This window comes from Oncorhynchus kisutch, unplaced genomic scaffold (genome assembly GCF_002021735.2).
Source record: "Oncorhynchus kisutch isolate 150728-3 unplaced genomic scaffold, Okis_V2 Okis06b-Okis10b_hom, whole genome shotgun sequence".
Taxonomy (NCBI): domain Eukaryota; kingdom Metazoa; phylum Chordata; class Actinopteri; order Salmoniformes; family Salmonidae; genus Oncorhynchus; species Oncorhynchus kisutch.
In genome coordinates, this window is record NW_022261983.1 from 9,970,626 (window position 1) to 9,988,485 (window position 17,860).

General features: G+C 40.2%; 1 protein-coding gene across 1 annotated transcript; it reads right to left on the reverse strand.

Moving 5' to 3' along the window:
- Positions 1-7,886: 7,886 nt before the first annotated feature.
- On the reverse strand, positions 7,887-17,582 carry LOC116359845 (proton channel OTOP2-like). Its single transcript, XM_031813711.1, has 6 exons — positions 16,925-17,582; positions 12,151-12,287; positions 11,967-12,025; positions 11,636-11,763; positions 10,391-11,262; positions 7,887-9,596 (listed from the first exon to the last, which is right to left on the reverse strand). Exons 1-6 carry the CDS (start codon positions 17,373-17,375, stop codon positions 9,426-9,428), a joined length of 1,818 nt encoding a protein of 605 aa, XP_031669571.1. The 5' UTR covers positions 17,376-17,582; the 3' UTR covers positions 7,887-9,425.
- Positions 17,583-17,860: the final 278 nt, after the last annotated feature.

Here is a 17,860-nt window from a genome sequence, read left to right on the forward strand (position 1 = left end):
CAAGGCAGCAGTTACTCTTCCTGGGGTTTATTAAGGATCCCATTAGTTCCTTCCAAGGCAGCAGTTACTCTTCCTGGGGTTTATTAAGGATCCCATTAGTTCCTTCCAAGGCAGCAGTTACTCTTCCTGGGGTCTAGCAACATTAAGGCAGTTATATACAATTTAAAATATTGAATGACATTACATTTCATAACACTTTTCACCACATATTAAGTGTGTTCCCTCAGGTCTCTACTACCACATATTTACATTATAAAATCCATATGTACGTGTGTGTAGAGTGTATCTTACTATATGTAAGTGTGTGTCTGTACCTTTGTGTGTGTCTCTTCACAGTCCCCACTCTTCCATTAGGTGTATTTTTACCTGCATTTTAAATCTGATTCTACTGTTTGCATCAGTTACCGGATGTGGAATAGAGTTCCATGTAGCCATGGCTCTACATAAAACTGTGCCTCCCATAGTCTGTTCTGGACATGGGGACTGTGAAGCCTCTGGTGGCATGTTTTGTGGGGTATGCATGGGTGTCTGAGCTGTGTGCTAGTATATTAAACAGACAGCTCAGTGCATTCAGCATGTCAACTCTTCTTACAAAAACAATTAGTGATGAAGTCATTCTCTCCTCCACTTTGAGCCACCATGAGAGAATCACATGCATATTATTAATGTTAGCTCTTCCTGTACATTTAAGGGCCAGCCATGCTGCCCTGTTCTGAGACAATTGTAGTTTTCAGAGTAACCTCTTTGTGGCACCTGAACACATGACTGAACAGTAGTCCAGGTGTGACAAAACTAGCCTGTGGGAGCTGCCTTGTTGATAGTGTTGTTAAAAAGGCAGAGGAGCGCTTTATTATGGACAGACTTAGCCATTATTGTATCAACATGTTTTGACCACGACAGTTGGTCAACTTGCCTAATTTCCACATTATTTATTGCAAGATTTAGTTGAGGTTTAGGATTTAGGGAATGATTTGTCCCTAATACAATGCTTTTAGTTTTGAAAATATGTAGAACTTATTCCTTGCCACCCATTCTGAAACTAACTGCAGCTCTTTGTTAAGTGTTGCAGGGATTTCACCCACTGTAGTAGCTCATGTGTAGAGTGTTGAGTCATCCGCATACATAGACACACTGACTTTACTAAAAAGCTAGTGGTATGTCATTAGTAAAGATTGAAAAAAGTAAAGGGCCTAGACAACTGACCTGGGGAATTCCTGATTGTACCTGGATTATGTTGGAGAGGCTTCCATTAAAGAACACCCTCTGTGTTCTGTTTGACAAGTAACTCTTCATCCACAATATAGTTGTCACGGTCGTTGTATGGAGGAGACCAAGGCACAGCGTGGTAAGCATACATACTTCTTTAATAAAGAAAGAACACTGAACAAACTAACATAATAAACCTTGATGCAAATATGAGTAGTGCAGACAGGAAACTAAACATAGAATAAGAACCCACAAATACCCTATGGCAAATGGCTACCTAAATATGGTCCCCAATCAGAGACAACGATAGACAGCTACCTCTGATTGGGAACCAATTCAGGCCACCATATACCTAGACTTACAAAACCCCTTAGATATACAAAAACCCCTAGACAATACAAAAACTAACATACCCACCCTAGTAACACCCTGACCTGACCAAAATAATAAAGAAAACAAAGATAATTAAGTTCAGGGCGTGACAATAGTAGGGGGTGTAAAGCCATAACACATACGTTTTTCCAGCAGAAGACTATGATCAACATTGCCAAAAGCCACACTGAAGTCTAACAAAACAGCTCCCACAATCTTTGTATCTTCAATTTCTTTCCGCCAATCATCAGTCATTTGTGTAAGTGCCATGCTTGTTGAATGTCCTTCCCTTTAAGCGTGCTTCCCTAAAGTTTACTAAGGGTTGGTAAAAGGCTGATTAGTCGGCTATTTGAGCCAGGACAGGTGGCTTTATTATTCTTGGGTAGCAGAATAACTTTTGCTTCCCTCCTGGCCTGTGGGCACACACCTTCTAGTAGGCTTAGATTGAAGGAATGGCAAATAGGAGTGGCAATATCGTCTGCTTTTATTCTGTCATTTTCCATCCAAGTTGTCAGACCCCGGTGGCTTGTCATTGTTGATAGACATTACAATCATATTGCATTTGAAGGAACCATAAGATGTCATATACAATTTTCTGATATCGAAAGCCTGTCGCATGCTTCCCAGTCAACAACTCATGCACATTTCTAATTAAATTCTGTGACTTTTTTTATTGGTTTCATTTTGAGCACACACATTTCTTTTCTTGAGGCACGTCGAAATTCGGTAGCCGAAGTCTACGCCCCCTTCGTCGGTGATTGGTAAACAGTACTACTCCTAATAGGAGTAGGAATTATGGACGGGATTCATTCAATGAGACACAACTAGTTTAAAAAAAGATTGTATTACTTACTTCACCAAACATCTTCGTTTAGATGTACAGCTGCATGACTGAGACCTCCTCGGCAAAAAAATGTCAAAATGAATGACAGATTTCTGGATTTATCTTAGAATAATTCGGACTATTTTGAGGAAGTGTATACTGGCTATGATGTTGTTACGACATCTCAATAGTTTTTTTTATCCCTTTGTTTTTCAAGTTAAGTTCTTTAAAGGGAGTATGTGAGGAACAGATGTTTGCTTTGCCTAACCAAGGTCTGCTAGGAGCAGTGGTATGTCTTGTGGTATGTCTTTACACAGTACTTTTTTCTGCTTTTCATTATTTAGGCCATAGGTGGAAGTTGTTATCCCTGTGTATTCACATGAGGGAGCCAACTATAGGCCCTATTCAAATTCCATATAAGTTTCCTTACTCCCTTCCTTGGAGTAACCACTGATAAATAACATGACTGAACAGGTGAAAGTCTTGTGGGAATCAACCCAATGACCTCACCTTTAATAATGTCATGTAGATCATTCACAATTTTGCATAGCCTTATCGGTGTCTTGGGGAAATAAATTGTAGTGTCACAAAACATCACCTATATCAGCACAACTATACACATTTTGTCTGGTGCACATAGTTGAGAAAATAAACGAATGCAGGTCGTTTCAGGAGGATGTGATGTTCAGTCCTAGCCTGGTCCCAGATCTTGTTTGTGCTGTCTTGCCAACTTGGCAAGGCTGTGTGAATTGTCTATCTGCCACTAACTTTGTCATGACAACACAAACACTGTCAACTTGGCAAGACACAATCAGATCTGGGACAAGGTTAGTTGAGTTATGTTACACAAATACTGCTTCTCAATCTGCCGCATCTGCCGATTTCGCACTTCCGCATCTGCAGTGACCAGGGGGCAGACCATGAGACATCCTGAGACGGTCTTCAAACTAATATGACTACCCTATGGAAAGATGAGACATCCTGAGACGGTCTTCAAACTAATATGACCACTCTATGGAAAGATGAGACATCCTGAGACGGTCTTCAAACTAATATGACCACCCAAAGGGGAGTCTATATACATTGTGTGCAAAAGGCATGAGGAGGTAGGCGAATAATTACAATTTTGCAGATTAAAACTGGAGTGATAAATGATCAGATGGTCATGTACAGGTAGAGATATTGGTGTGCAAAAGAGCAGAAAAGTAAATAAATAAAAACAGTATGGGGATGAGGTAGGTAAAAATGGGTGGGCTATTTACCGATAGACTATGTACAGCTGCAGCGATCGGTTAGCTTCTAAGATAGCAGATGTTTGAAGTTGGTGAGGGAGATAAAATTCTCCAACAGCAGAGAACTGGAACGAAAGGCGGCCAAATGAGGTGTTGGCTTTAGGGATGATCAGTGAGATACACATGCTGGAGCGCGTGCTACGGATGGGTGTTGCCATCGTGACCAGTGAACTGAGATAAGGCGGAGCTTTACCTAGCATGGACTTGTAGATGACCTGGAGCCAGTGGGTCTGGCGACGAATATGTAGCGAGGGCCAGCCGACTAGAGCATACAAGTCGCAGTGGTGGGTGGTATAAGGTGCTTTAGTGACAAAACGGATGGCACTGTGATAAACTGCATCCAGTTTGCTGAGTAGAGTGTTGGAAGCAATTTTGTAGATGACATCGCCGAAGTCGAGGATCGGTAGGATAGTCAGTTTTACTAGGGTAAGTTTGGCGACGTGAGTGAAGGAGGCTTTGTTGCGGAATAGAAAGCCGACTCTTGATTTGATTTTCGATTGGAGATGTTTGATATGAGTCTGGAAGGAGAGTTTACAGTCTAGCCAGACACCTAGGTACTTATAGATGTCCAAATATTCAAGGTCGGAACCATCCAGGGTGGTGATGCTGGTCAGGCATGCGGGTGCAGGCAGCGAACGGTTGAAAAGCATGCATTTGGTTTTACTAGCGTTTAAGAGCAATTGGAGGCCACGGAAGGAGTGTTGTATGGCATTGAAGCTCGTTTGGAGGTTAGATAGCACAGTGTCCAAGGACGGGCCGGAAGTATATAGAATGGTGTCGTCTGCGTAGAGGTGGATCAGGGAATCGCCCGCAGCAAGAGCAACATCATTGATATATACAGAGAAAAGAGTCGGCCCGAGGATTGAACTCTGTGGCACCACCATAGAGACTGCCAGAGGACCGGACAGCATGCCCTCCGATTTGACACACTGAACTCTGTCTGCAAAGTAATTGGTGAACCAGGCAAGGCAGTCATCCGAAAAACCGAGGCTAGTCTGCCGATAAGAATATGGTGATTGACAGAGTCGAAAGCCTTGGCAAGGTCGATGAAGACGGCTGCACAGTACTGTCTTTTATCGATAGCGGTTATGATATCGTTTAGTACCTTGAGCGTGGCTGAGGTGCACCCGGAAACCAGATTGCACAGCGGAGAAGGTACGGTGGGATTCGAGATGGTCAGTGACCTGTTTGTTGACATGGCTTTCGAAGACCTTAGATAGGCAGGGCAGGATGGATATAGGTCTGTAACAGTTTGGGTCCAGGGTGTCTCCCCCTTTGAAGAGGGGGGTGACTGTGGCAGCTTTCCAATCCTTGGGGATCTCAGACGATATGAAAGAGAGGTTGAACAGGCTGGTAATAGGGGTTGCGACAATGGCGGCGGATAGTTTCAGAAATAGAGGGTCCAGATTGTCAAGCCCAGCTGATTTGTACGGGTCCAGGTTTTGCAACTCTTTCAGAACATCTGCTATCTGGATTTGGGTAAAGGAGAACCTGGAGAGGCTTGGGCGAGTAGCTGCGGGGGGGGGGCGGAGCTGTTGGCCGAGGTTGGAGTAGCCAGGGGGAAGGCATGGCCAGCCGTTGAGAAATGCTTGTTGAAGTTTTCGATAATCATGGATTTATCGGTGGTGACCGTGTTACCTAGCCTCAGTGCAGTGGGCAGCTGGGCGGAGGTGCTCTTGTTCTCCATGGACTTCACAGTGTCCCAGAACTTTTTGGAGTTGGAGCTACAGGATGCAAATTTCTGCCTGAAGAAGCTGGCCTTAGCTTTCCTGACTGACTGCGTGTATTGGTTCCTGACTTCCCTGAACAGTTGCATATCGCGGGGACTATTCGATGCTATTGCAGTCCGCCACAGGATGTTTTTGTGCTGGTCGAGGGCAGTCAGGTCTGGAGTGAACCAAGGGCTATATCTGTTCTTAGTTCTGCATTTTTTTGAACGGAGCATGCTTATCTAAAATGGTGAGGAAGTTACTTTTAAAGAATGACCAGGCATCCTCAACTGACGGGATGAGGTCAATGTCCTTCCAGGATACCCGGGCCAGGTCGATTAGAAAGGCCTGCTCACAGAAGTGTTTTAGGGAGCATTTGACAGTGATGAGGGGTGGTCGTTTGACTGCGGCTCCGTAGCGGATACAGGCAATGAGGCAGTGATCGCTGAGATCCTGGTTGCAGACAGCGGAGGTGTATTTGGAGGGCCAGTTGGTCAGGATGAAGTCTATGAGGGTGCCCTTGTTTACAGATTTAGGGTTGTACCTGGTGGGTTCCTTGATGATTTGTGTGAGATTGAGGGCATCTAGCTTAGATTGTAGGACTGCCGGGGTGTTAAGCATATCACAGTTTAGGTCACCTAACAGAACAAACTCTGAAGCTAGATGGGGGGCGATCAATTCACAAATGGTGTCCAGGGCACAGCTGGGAGCTGAGGGGGGTCAGGTAGCAGGCGGCAACAGTGAGAGACTTATTTCTGGAGAGAGTAATTTTCTAAATTAGTAGTTCGAACTGTTTGGGTATGGACCTGGAAAGTATGACATTACTTTGCAGGCTATCTCTGCAGTAGACTGCAACTCCTCCCCCTTTGGCAGTTCTATCTTGACGGAAAATGTTATAGTTATAGTTATGACCACCCTATGGAAAGATGAGACATCCTGAGACGGTCTTCAAACTAATATGACCACTCTATGGAAAGATGAGACATCCTGAGACGGTCTTCAAACTAATATGACCACCCTATGGAAAGATGAGAAATCCTGAGACGGTCTTCAAACTAATATGACCACTCTATGGAAAGATGAGACATCCTGAGACGGTCTTCAAACTAATATGACCACCCTATGGAAAGATGAGACATCCTGAGACGGTCTTCAAACTAATATGACCACTCTATGGAAAGATGAGACATCCTGAGACGGTCTTCAAACTAATATGACCACTCTATGGAAAGATGAGACTCTCACGACTACGACCCCTACAATTGTCACTGGAATCGTCTGAAGGTAACCGTTTAAAAAAAAATGGAAGTATGGATGGAGGTAGTTTTGTCCTACCCCCAAAAAAGTATTAAATATGTTTTCAAAAAACATACAAATATTTCCTGAGGTTTCTTATACGTATGTCCTACGTATGTCCTAGACATAGGACAGACACATCAAAACCTTATTCCTTATGATCCATTTTTTGACTGTCTTTTTCAATGTGTTTTCATAGTAGTAAAGGCCAAATTCAATATTTTATCAAATCATTTAAAAAATATTTGTTAAATATATATATTTAAATTCTTAATCAAATAGCTAAATGATCCATGGTATGACCATCTTTCTTTAATATTAGAGTTTATATGGGTTTTCTTTTACTATATAACAACAATGCAATTGAATTACATTTGGCATTTAACAATAACTTGACAGACATGAATATACAGAGCACCCGGAAAGCACCCAGACTCCCCGCCCGCCCGCCCGCACCACAGCCCCACTCCAAGACGGACCAAATAAAAAACAACCTAATCCATTCTAGAACAAGGCTCCAATGCAACAAAATGCAAAAAAAGTCAGGGGGTGTGGACACCCCCAAACGCACCGCGCACACAACGATAGAAAAGGAACCAAACTTTTCATTTTTCACCAACCTCCCCCCCACCTCCCTGTCATCAAGGCAAAGGGGTGCTATTGGAAGAATCTCAAATATAAAATACATTTTTGGTTACTACATGATTCCTTATGTGTTATTTAATAGTTTTGATGTCTTCACTACTATTCTACAATGTAGAAAATAATGAAAAATTAAGAAAAACCCTTGAATGAGTAGGTGTTCTAAAACTTTTGACAGGTAGTGTATGTCACTCAACTCTAGTGGCGGGCCGGGCGCAATACGCGCTGACACGGTCGCCTCTCCCGAGTCCGTACTGGAGTTGCAGTGATGAGACAAGACTGTAACTACCAATTGGATACCATGAAAACATTACTGGAAAGTTTAATAAATTGTGACAATAAAATAATAACAAGGGTTATAATGCCAATATTAAAAACTCAATGCCCCCTTTCCTAAGAATACTTTCAAATCTCAAAATCATCTGGGAAAAAAATGAAATAATGGCAATAGAAAAATAATAACTCATGATCTACAGCAATTCTTTAAGTGGACGACAGTTGTTGTTTTTTACTTAGGCTGCTTAATAAGTGACAACGAACAACAAATGTATAGAGACAACTTTATTCCATTACTCAACAATATGAAAGCAGATCTAATTCAATGGAACAATCTTCCCATTCATTTTACAGGTAGAATAAAGCTCTTCAAAATGCCATGGCTCCCAAAGTTTTTGTATTTATTTTCGGTAATACCAATTACCGTGGCGAATACATTTTAAAAAATGTATACTTGGTCATTACAGACTTTATGGGCAAGTAAAATTCATAGAATAGAAAGGAAAGTTTTCCATCTTCCTAAATTTGATGGTGGTTTTAACCACCCAGACTTGGAATTGTATCAACTCGCCACCCAAGGCTTTTACTTGCGACATATAGTTGAATACACTAAAGATGAACCATGGGTAAATATTGAAGATGCGAATACTCATCCCCGGAATCTTTTTACATGTTTATTTTCAAAGGATAAAGATAAGAACATTAACAACTTCACAGATAAGAACAATATAACAATATGGAAGAACATGTAACGTATTCTACAAGAACCAACATCACTCCCTTAAAACACAACCTTATGGAACAATTCTTGGATAGCTTTTCAGAATAAATTGGTACACATGGAAAACTAAGAAGTTACATGTAAAAAAAATGCAATTTGAAATCGTTTGGACATCAGAGCAACCTTAAAAAAAACATTTCAGAAAATGATGTTCATATGATAGGGAAGAAAACCTTGCAGAGAGCCTATCCTACTGACTATCTCCTAGAAAAAATATATAAGCTCTAGGAACCAAGAATTAAAAAGAATTGACGTTGACACAAGAAGGAGGGAAAGTTGGAACATAAATAACGAAATTATGCTTAATCCAGTATAAATTTACGGAATTCACATATTCTTCAGCACAAGGGCAGAGTCATGTCTTAAGTGTAAAAATAAAAATAACTCAACAATCCATGCTTTCTGGGAATGCTATAAAGTCCAGAAGTTGTGGGCAGAGCTAGACAATTGGCTGTCAGAAGTATTACAATGTAAACTTACTTTTAATCCGTCTGTCTGGACATTTCAAGACATGGCATATGGGGGGGTAGTGAGATACCCAATGGGCTGCAAGATTCTCTTCTCATCACTCATCTTGAAAAGATGTATACAAAAAACATAGAAATCAATCCACCATCACTAACACAATGGAAAAACCTCATGTTTGATTATTGAGATGCTGAAATAGCATGGGCCACCGAGGAAAACTAATGGGAACAATTTAAGGCCAAGTGGCAAGCAATAATTCAGGAATTAGGGATGGGCATGTGAGCATGCAGGTCTGGGCAGATGAGATGTAGTTGTTGTTCTAGGGATGGGCATGTGAGCATACAGGTCTGGGCAGGTGAGACATAGTTGTTGTTCTAGGGATGGGCATGTGAGCATGCAGGTCTGGGCAGATGAGATGTTGTTGTTTCTGTGCGGCTGTAAATGGTTGTTCATATGTATACATATGTATTTGTTGTGGGAATAAAATAAAACGTGTTATAATATTTAATAAAAAATATTATACAAAAGATAGTTCTGAATAGTTTCTGTCATTTTCCAGCTTAGGAGGTTAGGAAGACCTCAAAGAGGCTGGCGACTGAGTGCATACGGTAAAAGATTCCAAAGGGGAGTCCAATATTCACAACAGCCGCCCACATGGTGAACTCGTAAAACTCTGCTCCAATCGGGTTGTCAAACTGGGGGCGGGCGCCAAACGCCGGCATGATCCAGAGCTGTCAACGGAAACAGAATAAAGATGTTCAGTCCAATCTTTCAACTTAAACATACTAGTTAGGATCATACTCTACTATGATGTATTGTACTGTAGAAATAACCAGTAACCCCTGTTTTCATGAGCAAGTTATGCAAACATATATTTATTTTACTATAAATGATGGTTCAGCAGTTTCATCTTCTTTTCGAAGTACCTCGGGTGTTGAAGTTTATTCCAAATGCTTCTCCCCAATTTCGTGGTATCCAATTGGTAGTTACAGTTTTGTCCCATCGCTGCAACTCCCATACGGACTCGGGAGAGGCGAAGGTCGAGAGCCGTGCGTCCTCCTAAACACAACCCAGCCAAGCCACACTGCCTCTTGACACAACGCCCACTTAACCTGGAAGCCAGCCGCACCAATGTTTCAGAGGAAACACCGTACACCTGCCGACCGTGTCAGCGTGCATTGCGCCCGGCCCGCCACAGGAGTCGCTATTGTGCGTTGGGACAAGAACATCCCTGCCAGCCAAACCCAGATGACACTGGGCCAATTGTGCCCCGCCTCATGGGTCTCCTAGTCGCGGCCAGCTGCCACAGAGCATGGACACAAACCAAGATCTCTAGTGGCACAGCTAGAACTGTGATGCAGTACAGCTAGCACTGTGATGCAGTGCCTTAAACCACCGCGCCACTCGGGAGGCCCTAGTTTTATCCAGACTTAACTTGGATGAAAGGATAACATCCTAGGTTAACAAGCCCTTTAAAAGAGCCATTTTGAAAAGGACAGTGGTGGGTACTCAGTAGGCTACTCACAAGGATGTTGCAGAGCAGCAGAAATGCACAGATCTCCTTCAGGGCCCTCCTCTTCCAGGTCAGCCTATGGCGCTGAGGAAGGGGGGAGCTAGAAGGAGCAGAAGGAGCAACATGCATACTGTGAACTGTGAGGGCCGGGGACGTCTTGGTCTCCATGAATGTCCCTGGGAGGTTGTGTATGTCTCTATGGGCTTGGGCTTGAAGGACGTATGGGTTTGTGAATACAGAGGCCCGGTGGATGTCTTCGTGGAAGGGCTCGCGATGCAGGCCCTCGATGATGAAGATGTTCTGCAGCCAGAGCTGGATCACAGTGAGCAGGGAGACAGCCAGGTTGAGAGCGTTGAGGTGGCCCTCGGCACCCGTTGCCACCACAGCCACGATGGTGAAATAACAGATGGTGAACTGTCCGAATGAGGCGCCGATCAGCAAGCCTACATCCAGGCTCCGTGTGGGATTCTTCCCTGACACGTGGTCCCTCTGGTCCAGCCGGTAGATGGCGCAACCAGCCACGGTCGAGACGGACATGAGCGTCACAGCCACCGTGTTCATCACGTAGTGTATCATCAGCGCCGTGTCACGTTTCCCCGGGTCCCCCGACACCACGTCCACCTCGTAGATGATGAAGGTTCCCAGGCCCGCCACCAGCATGACCAGCCCGACCGCAGGCCCCACCAGCACGTTCTTCAGGCGGAAATGGAGCGAGTGGTGGTTGTGCTCGTCTACCAGGCGGCCCACGTTCTTCCACATGACGTAGGCCATGGCCGAGGCAAACAGGCTGTACTCGATGTTGAATGGGTACAGGTAGTAATAGGCCTTTTCTAAGACGGCACAGGCAGAGTGGCTGCAGTTACAGCTGCTGGATCCACCAGGGGCTGAAATAAAATGAAACATTATTGTTTGACTCTGAGGTGATGTTTTGTTATGTCGGTTGTATTTCATAGTCGACGGTAATTCTATTTAAATACAGTAAGTTCAGAAAGTAAACTGAAAATGTATTTTATTTTATTGATCCTTCATTTAAACAAGGAATTCCCATTTCAGTTTACATACTGAATTGAAATGGAATTGAACCCTTAAACAGGGAATTCCCATTTCAGTTTACATACTGAATTGAAATGGAATTGAACCCTTAAACAAGGAATTCCCATTTCAGTTTACATACTGAATTGAAATGGAATTGAACCCAACCCTGTAATGTTTCACTTAGATTTTCTAGAGAAGATTCAACAGCACAATGTTCTCTACCTCTGATGTCATAGGAATGTGTGCTGTTGCCGTCCTCTGGTAGAACAACAGTCTGGTGTATGGACTCCTCTGTGACTGCTGCCATCCACAACATCAGATTGGTAGACAGAGTCAACATCAGCCCACAGCTTCAAGAGGGAAACACAGGAGTTGAATAGAATAGAATACTAACTATTTTTATATCCTATTTAATTCTGTAAGAATATAATATAACATAATATAATAGATAAGACTTTATGCTTCCCAAGGGGAATGTTAAATGTCCAACCATCAATTTACATAATTAAATCGTAATAAATTCAATTATACAGTAGCAGTTAGTTACCCTCACCGAGTTATGTTCTGTTGTAGCTGTACACAGTCTTTAGCGTGGAGCCAGAGGAAGTATGTCTGAAAAAGATACAATGATCACCTATACTTGCATTTTTCCCACCAGCCAAATCCCTCAGTGGTTTCCTTAATGTCATATCACCTAATGGAAGCTCCATTTGAGATGTCAGAACTTGTGTTCTTACCTGGACAAGTATGAATACAGCTTGTACGACAGGGAACGCTATCTTCACAGCAGAGTCACAGTGCAGGTAGCCTACGTAGTTAGCAATCTTAAACACGTCCATAATCAGACTGCATAAGCCTAACAGCACCAGTCCACCTAGAGAAAAAACTCACACTTATTCAATAATCACACTCATTAAAAACAATGGGTGAATGTAAAATTTTGCCTAGGTATAGTGAATGATATCCTATTGGAATAGAACTCTTCCCCAATCCAAAGAGAGATTATTCATGTCCAGTGATTTTAACAGAAATAAATATTATTAAATGGATCCTCTTGCATTTTGGCAATGAGGCCCTTAATCTACTTCAATCAATCAATCACATGTATTTATAAATCCCATTTTACATCAGCAGATGTCACAAAGTGCTGAAAAGGAACCCAGTCTAAAACCCAAAATAGCAAGCAATACAGTTGTAGAAGCACGCACGGTGGCTAGGAAAAACAGCAGCAGGCCAGGGCCAACTACTTCCCCAGAGTCAGATGTACTCTTGGATACCATGTCCAGTGATTTTAACAGAAAGAGAGATTATTAAATTCCAGTGATTTTAACAGAGAGAGAGATTATTAATGTCCAGTGATTTTAACAGAGAGAGAGATTATTAATTTCCAATGATTTTAACAGAGAGAGAGAGATTATTAATATCCGGTGATTTTAACAGAGAGAGAGATTATTAATTTCCAGAGATTTTAACAGAGAGAGAGATTATTAATTTCCAGTGATTTTAACAGAGAGAGAGGGATTATTAATTTCCAGTGATTTTAACAGAGAGATTATTAATTTCCAGTGATTTTAACAGAGAGAGAGATTATTAATTTCCAGTGATTTTAACAGAGAGAGTTTATTCATTTCCAGTGATTTTAACAGAGAGAGAGAGATTATTGATTTCCAGTGATTTTAACAGAGAGAGAGATTATTAATTTCTAGTGATTTTAACAGAGAGAGAGAGAGAGAGAGATTATTAATTTCCAGTGATTTTAACAGAGAGAGAGAGATTATTAATTTCCAGTGATTTTAACAGAGAGAGATTATTAATGTCCAGTGATTTTAACAGAGAGATTAGTAATTTCCAGTGATTTTAACAGAGGGAGAGATTATTAATTTCCAGTGATTTTAACAGAGAGAGAGATTATTAATGTCCAGTGATTTTAACAGAGAGATTAGTAATTTCCAGTGATTTTAACAGAGAGAGAGATTATTAATGCCCAGAGATTTTAACAGAGAGATTAATAATTTCCAGTGATTTTAACAGAGAGAGAGATTATTAATTTCCAGTGATTTTAACAGAGAGAGAGATTATTAATTTCCAGTGATTTTAACAGAGAGAGAGATTATTAATTTCCAGTGATTTTAACAGAGAGAGAGAGAGATTATTGATTTCCAGTGATTTTAACAGAGAGAGAGATTATTAATTTCCAGTGATTTTAACAGAGAGAGAGAGATTATTAATTTCCAGTGATTTTAACAGAGAGATTATTAATTTCCAGTGATTTTATCAGAGAGAGAGATTATTAATTTCCTGTGATTTTAACAGAGAGAGAGATTATTAATTTCCAGTGATTTTAACAGAGATAGAGATTATTAATGTCCAGTGATTTTAACAGAGAGATTATTAATGTCCAGTGATTTTAACAGAGAGATTATTAATTTCCAGTGATTTTAACAGAGAGAGAGATTATTAATTTCCAGTGATTATAACAGAGAGAGAGAGATTATTAATTTCCAGTGATTTTAACAGAGAGAGAGAGATTATTAATTAACAGGGATTTTAACAGAGAGAGAGATGATTAATTTCCAGTGATTTTAACAGAGAGAGAGATTATTAATTTCCAGTGATTTTAACAGAGAGAGAGATTATTAATTTCCAGTGATTTTAACAGAGAGAGAGAGATTATTAATTTCCAGTGATTTTAACAGAGAGAGAGAGATTAGTAATTTCCAGTGATTTTAACAGAGAGAGAGATTAGTAATTTCCAGTGATTTTAACAGAGAGAGAGAGATGATTAATTTCCAGTGATTTTAACAGAGAGAGAGAGATTATTAATTAACAGGGATTTTAACAGAGAGAGAGAGAGATTATTAATTTCCAGTGATTTTAACAGAGAGAGAGATTATTAATGTCCAGTGATTTTAACAGAGAGATTAGTAATTTCCAGTGATTTTAACAGAGAGAGAGATGATTCATTTCCAGTGATTTTAACAGAGAGAGAGATTATTAATTTCCAGTGATTTTAACAGAAAGAGAGATTATTAATTTCCTGTGATTTTAACAGAGAGAGAGATGATTAATTTCCAGTGATTTTAACAGAGAGAGAGATTATTAATGTCCAGTGATTTTAACAAAGAGATTATTAATTTCCAGTGATTTTAACAGAGAGAGAGATTATTAATTTCCAGTGATTTTAACAGAGAGAGAGATTATTAATTTCCAGTGATTTTAACAGAGAGAGAGAGATTATTAATTTTAACAGAGAGATTATTAATTTCCAGTGATTTTAACAGAGAGAGAGATTATCAATGTCCAGTGATTTTAACAGAGAGAGAGAGATTATTAATTTCCAGTGATTTTAACAGAGAGAGATATGATTAATGTCCAGTGATTTTAACAGAGAGAGAGATGATTCATGTCCAGTGATTTTAACAGAGAGAGAGATGATTAATGTCCAGTGATTTTAACAGAGAGAGAGATGATTAATTTCCAGTGATTTTAACAGAGAGAGAGATTATTAATTTCCAGTGATTTTAACAGAGAGAGAGAGAGATTATTGATTTCCAGTGATTTTAACAGAGAGAGAGATTATTAATTTCCAGTGATTTTAACAGAGAGAGAGAGATTATTAATTTCCAGTGATTTTAACAGAGAGATTATTAATTTCCAGTGATTTTATCAGAGAGAGAGATTATTAATTTCCTGTGATTTTAACAGAGAGAGAGATTATTAATTTCCAGTGATTTTAACAGAGATAGAGATTATTAATGTCCAGTGATTTTAACAGAGAGATTATTAATGTCCAGTGATTTTAACAGAGAGATTATTAATTTCCAGTGATTTTAACAGAGAGAGAGATTATTAATTTCCAGTGATTATAACAGAGAGAGAGAGATTATTAATTTCCAGTGATTTTAACAGAGAGAGAGAGATTATTAATTAACAGGGATTTTAACAGAGAGAGAGATGATTAATTTCCAGTGATTTTAACAGAGAGAGAGATTATTAATTTCCAGTGATTTTAACAGAGAGAGAGATTATTAATTTCCAGTGATTTTAACAGAGAGAGAGAGATTATTAATTTCCAGTGATTTTAACAGAGAGAGAGAGATTAGTAATTTCCAGTGATTTTAACAGAGAGAGAGATTAGTAATTTCCAGTGATTTTAACAGAGAGAGAGAGATGATTAATTTCCAGTGATTTTAACAGAGAGAGAGAGATTATTAATTAACAGGGATTTTAACAGAGAGAGAGAGAGATTATTAATTTCCAGTGATTTTAACAGAGAGAGAGATTATTAATGTCCAGTGATTTTAACAGTGAGATTAGTAATTTCCAGTGATTTTAACAGAGAGAGAGATGATTCATTTCCAGTGATTTTAACAGAGAGAGAGATTATTAATTTCCAGTGATTTTAACAGAAAGAGAGATTATTAATTTCCTGTGATTTTAACAGAGAGAGAAATGATTAATTTCCAGTGATTTTAACAGAGAGAGAGATTATTAATGTCCAGTGATTTTAACAGAGAGATTATTAATTTCCAGTGATTTTAACAGAGAGAGAGATTATTAATTTCCAGTGATTTTAACAGAGAGAGAGATTATTAATTTCCAGTGATTTTAACAGAGAGAGAGAGATGATTAATTTCCAGTGATTTTAACAGAGAGAGAGAGAGAGATTATTAATTTCCAGTGATTTTAACAGAGAGAGAGATTATTAATGTCCAATGATTTTAACAGAGAGATTAGTAATTTCCAGTGATTTTAACAGAGAGAGAGATGATTAATTTCCAGTGATTTTAACAGAGAGAGAGATTATTAATTTCCAGTGATTTTAACAGAGAGAGAGATTATTAATGTCCAGTGATTTTAACAGAGAGAGAGATTATTAATTTCCAGTGATTTTAACAGAGAGAGATATGATTAATGTCCAGTGATTTTAACAGAGAGAGAGAGATGATTCATGTCCAGTGATTTTAACAGAGAGAGAGATGATTAATGTCCAGTGATTTTAACAGAGAGAGAGATGATTAATGTCCAGTGATTTTAACAGAGAGATTAGTAATTTCCAGTGATTTTAACAGAGAGAGAGATGATTAATTTCCAGTGATTTTAACAGAGAGAGAGATTATTAATTTCCAGTGATTTTAACAGAGAGAGAGATTATCAATGTCCAGTGATTTTAACAGAGAGAGAGATTATTAATTTCCAGTGATTTTAACAGAGAGAGATATGATTAATGTCCAGTGATTTTAACAGAGAGAGAGATGATTCATGTCCAGTGATTTTAACAGAGAGAGATATGATTAATGTCCAGTGATTTTAACAGAGAGAGATTATTAATTTCCAGTGATTATAACAGAGAGAGAGATTATTAATTTCCAGTGATTATAACAGAGAGAGAGAGATTATTAATTTCCAGTGATTTTCAGGGGAAAAACAAAAACTGTGAACTCTGGAAAAGTTTCTGGAATTCAGCAGCTGTAGACCCAGAAGATCAGAAAAGTATGTGTCTTCTCTTACCCCTGAGCCACACAGGCCCGGCATAGCTATCCTTGTAGAGCACGGCATGATCTTCCCTGGATGTGTAGATGGTGTAGTACAGCATCCAGGCAGTGGTGAGGATGATGAGGACGATGAGGAAGATCTGCAGGTTGATGGCGTTGATCTTAACGTTGTTGAAGACACTGCCACTGACCAGAGCAATACCTAGGATCAGGACATTGACCGTGATGATGCTAGAGAGTAGCCAGCTGCGGTTACGGCCCCTCTCGCTCACCGTGCCCCTGCTGGTCGAGAAGATGTCGCTCCCCCTCATCCCCACCTGGACTCCCAAGTGGATGGAACGCCGGATGGAAGGGAGGGTGGGCGGGGAGGATATGTAGCCCTCCTCAACCGCCATCTCAGCTTCAGATGTCATCTTGCTGGATTCGCATGAAAAGAAGCCAAAGGTCAAGTCCATGATGTTTCTCATTCTGCAAAGGTCTAGTCCACAGTTTGTTTGTGATTTGTTACAATCCAAGCAATCTTTGTTCAAAATGTCATATCCTATCCAAAGGTAGAAGCTCTAAGGAGTTCAGAAAGTATGTCTGTTCTGATCAGAGTTGTGTGAACACCTAACCGTCCACTCAAAGGCTCTGCCTGTATAAAGAGGTCCCTCCTTCCCGTAACCCAGCTTCTAACCTCATGTCATCATCAATGTCAAGCCCATCAGTGATATGACATTGTTTATCATCAGAAGCAGTGCCCCGCCCATCATGCTCCTGCTGTAACGATAGACCACGAGGGATACGAACCATAGACCACAATGGGGGGTAATTTACAATTACACATTAACACAGGAACCAGCATCACCCTTCATGTCCTGAAGTGGTTTAACAGAGCTGGAATGTTGGCTTCATTATATGATGGGGCCATAAAGGCCACTAGGGACAATAGCTCATCTGTTCACCCCCTTTC